The 2,203-nt window shown below is 47.3% G+C and overlaps 1 protein-coding gene across 1 annotated transcript; it reads left to right on the top strand.

Moving 5' to 3' along the window:
* The first annotated feature begins 1,091 nt into the window (after nucleotides 1-1,091).
* Nucleotides 1,092-1,991, top strand: LOC119462331 (uncharacterized). Its single transcript, XM_037723676.1, has one exon. It carries the CDS (start codon nucleotides 1,092-1,094, stop codon nucleotides 1,989-1,991), a length of 900 nt encoding a protein of 299 aa, XP_037579604.1.
* The last annotated feature ends 212 nt before the right edge of the window (nucleotides 1,992-2,203 follow it).

Genomic DNA, 2,203 nt, shown 5'->3' with positions numbered 1-2,203 from the left:
ACCCTTCGGCCTTGGTGAAGAAACGCAGCCCGCGAATAGCATACGCGGCTGTGCACATCTTAGCAACTTTTTGCAGTCGTGCGCGACGCGCGGAGCTGACGACTGGAGCGCGAAGTCGCCTTTTTCTCAAACACTCTCTTTTCAAATGAGGCCTTCTCCACACCCGCTTCGAAGCTGCCGTCCGCTTGCATATATCTCATATGCAATATTCCTATAGACGGCTGCTATTGGCTGATAGCTGACAATAATAAAGAAGGGTGTTGGCTTAGCCCGTTTCTCCCTAATCTTTAATGTATAAACTAAGCCTTCTTAACCTTCTATAAATCCTTTTAAGTGGATCGAACGTTTTCTAACTGATCGCTGACAATTTGCCATTACTAATGGTTTTAATTCTCCTTTCTCTGATGCGAGCTCTGGTGTACCACAGAGTTCAGTACTGGGTCCATTTTTATTCCTCATATTCATTAACGACCTTCCTTCTACAATCTTGTGTTCAGCTGTTCGCTCATTACTATGTGATTTTTCGTGAAATAAATAACTATGATGACAAAAAAATTTTACAAGCTGAACTGAACACTGTAGATAATTGGTGAACGAATGGTAAATGGAGCTTGCTATTAATAAATGTAAAGTGTTAAGGGTACCTCGTACAACTTGTGCTTCAGCGACATATTACCTGAATAACAGTGCGCTTGAATCTACCAACTGTGACAAGTAGATTGGTGTTCATATAACAAGTAATCTCACTTGGAATGTTCATACTGATTACGTAATTAACACAGGTAATAGGATATTAAGTTAATTGCACTGAAATATTTCTTCCGCTCCATCTACCCTATGTAGGAACAAGCGCGACAAAGAAGAGGACGAAGCTCGTGCTTGGGACCACGCGCAACAGCAGCTAACCCACGGAGTCGTTTCACGGTTTATTCATAATAAACCCTTTTCCTATGGAACGGGAGGCTTGATTTCCTTCAAGTGGTGCCGAAACTCATCGGAACAGCGAACTACATCGATGGTACCAAGGTAATCGCCTTCCTGCCTACCGATTCATCGTACCGACCTTTGGCTGCTCATCGCGGAGTCCAACCATGGAAGCGCTCAAGCTCAAGCGCAAAGCCGAGAGATCGCAGCTAACGCGGCTTATTAACGACATCGAATCAACGCTTAGCCAAGACAGTGTTACGGAAGAGCAGCTTTGCATCCTTAGCGAACGCCTCAATCATCTTCACACCGACTTGAGGGCAACTGACTCCGACATCGTACCTCTGCTCTCTACCACGGAAGCTGAAGCAGAGTTTGATCGGGTTGTCGATTACAATGATCGAGCCACAGCGACGTCCGCGAAGCTCAAATACCGTATACGTCAGATTCATGAATCACTCAACCGTACGTCATCGTCGACGTCAAACGAACCCGTTCAACGCACGCTGCAACCCGGTGTTCATCTTCCGAAGATCGAACTTATAAAGTTCAATGGTCGACCATCAATGTGGCCGCCTTTTTGGGAACAGTTCAACCAAGTGATCCACAACAACGGTGGCCTCACCGACGTCGACAAGTTCACCTATCTACGCTCAGTCTTGACCGGCGACGCGGCATTGGCGATCGCGGGACTTCCAGCAACTGCGAGCTGCTACAGTGATGCCCTGGACATTCTAAAGCGGCGCTTTGCTAAGGACGACTTGATCATTCAGGATCACATGCAGCGCCTCATCGACTTGCAACCCGTTCGATCCCCCAATGACCTTCGTGGCCTTCGAAGCCTCTACGACACTGTGCAGTCCCAGACACGTGCCCTCAAGACTCTCGGGATATCGGAAGATAATTATTCTTCAATGCTCTACCCCATTCTCCTGAAATCGCTTCCTCACGATATTGTCCTCGATTTCAACAAGGACCATCGCACGCCAGAGTTCCGAGGAATGGGGAGGAGCTGGAAGCACTGGCGAACAAGCACAGCGCACCCAGCAACAGAAGGCGAGCATTAAGTCTTTGCTGCTTTTTATTCAAACAGAAATAGAGTCTCGAGAACGAACAGTCCTGCATGTTTCTGTACAAGAGGACGCGTTGAAGAGCAAAGATAAAGAATTTCGCACTACCGCGACATCCACTTCGCGACCTTTATCCTTAACGAAACAGCCGTGCCATCAACGCTCAACCACAGAGTCTTTGACCTCATCCGCTAAACCCGTTCGTCAAA

This window comes from Dermacentor silvarum, chromosome 8, assembly GCF_013339745.2.
Source record: "Dermacentor silvarum isolate Dsil-2018 chromosome 8, BIME_Dsil_1.4, whole genome shotgun sequence".
NCBI lineage: Eukaryota > Metazoa > Arthropoda > Arachnida > Ixodida > Ixodidae > Dermacentor > Dermacentor silvarum.
The sequence above is the reverse complement of the archived record's forward strand: the minus strand, read 5'-3'. Positions and strand labels throughout refer to the sequence as shown.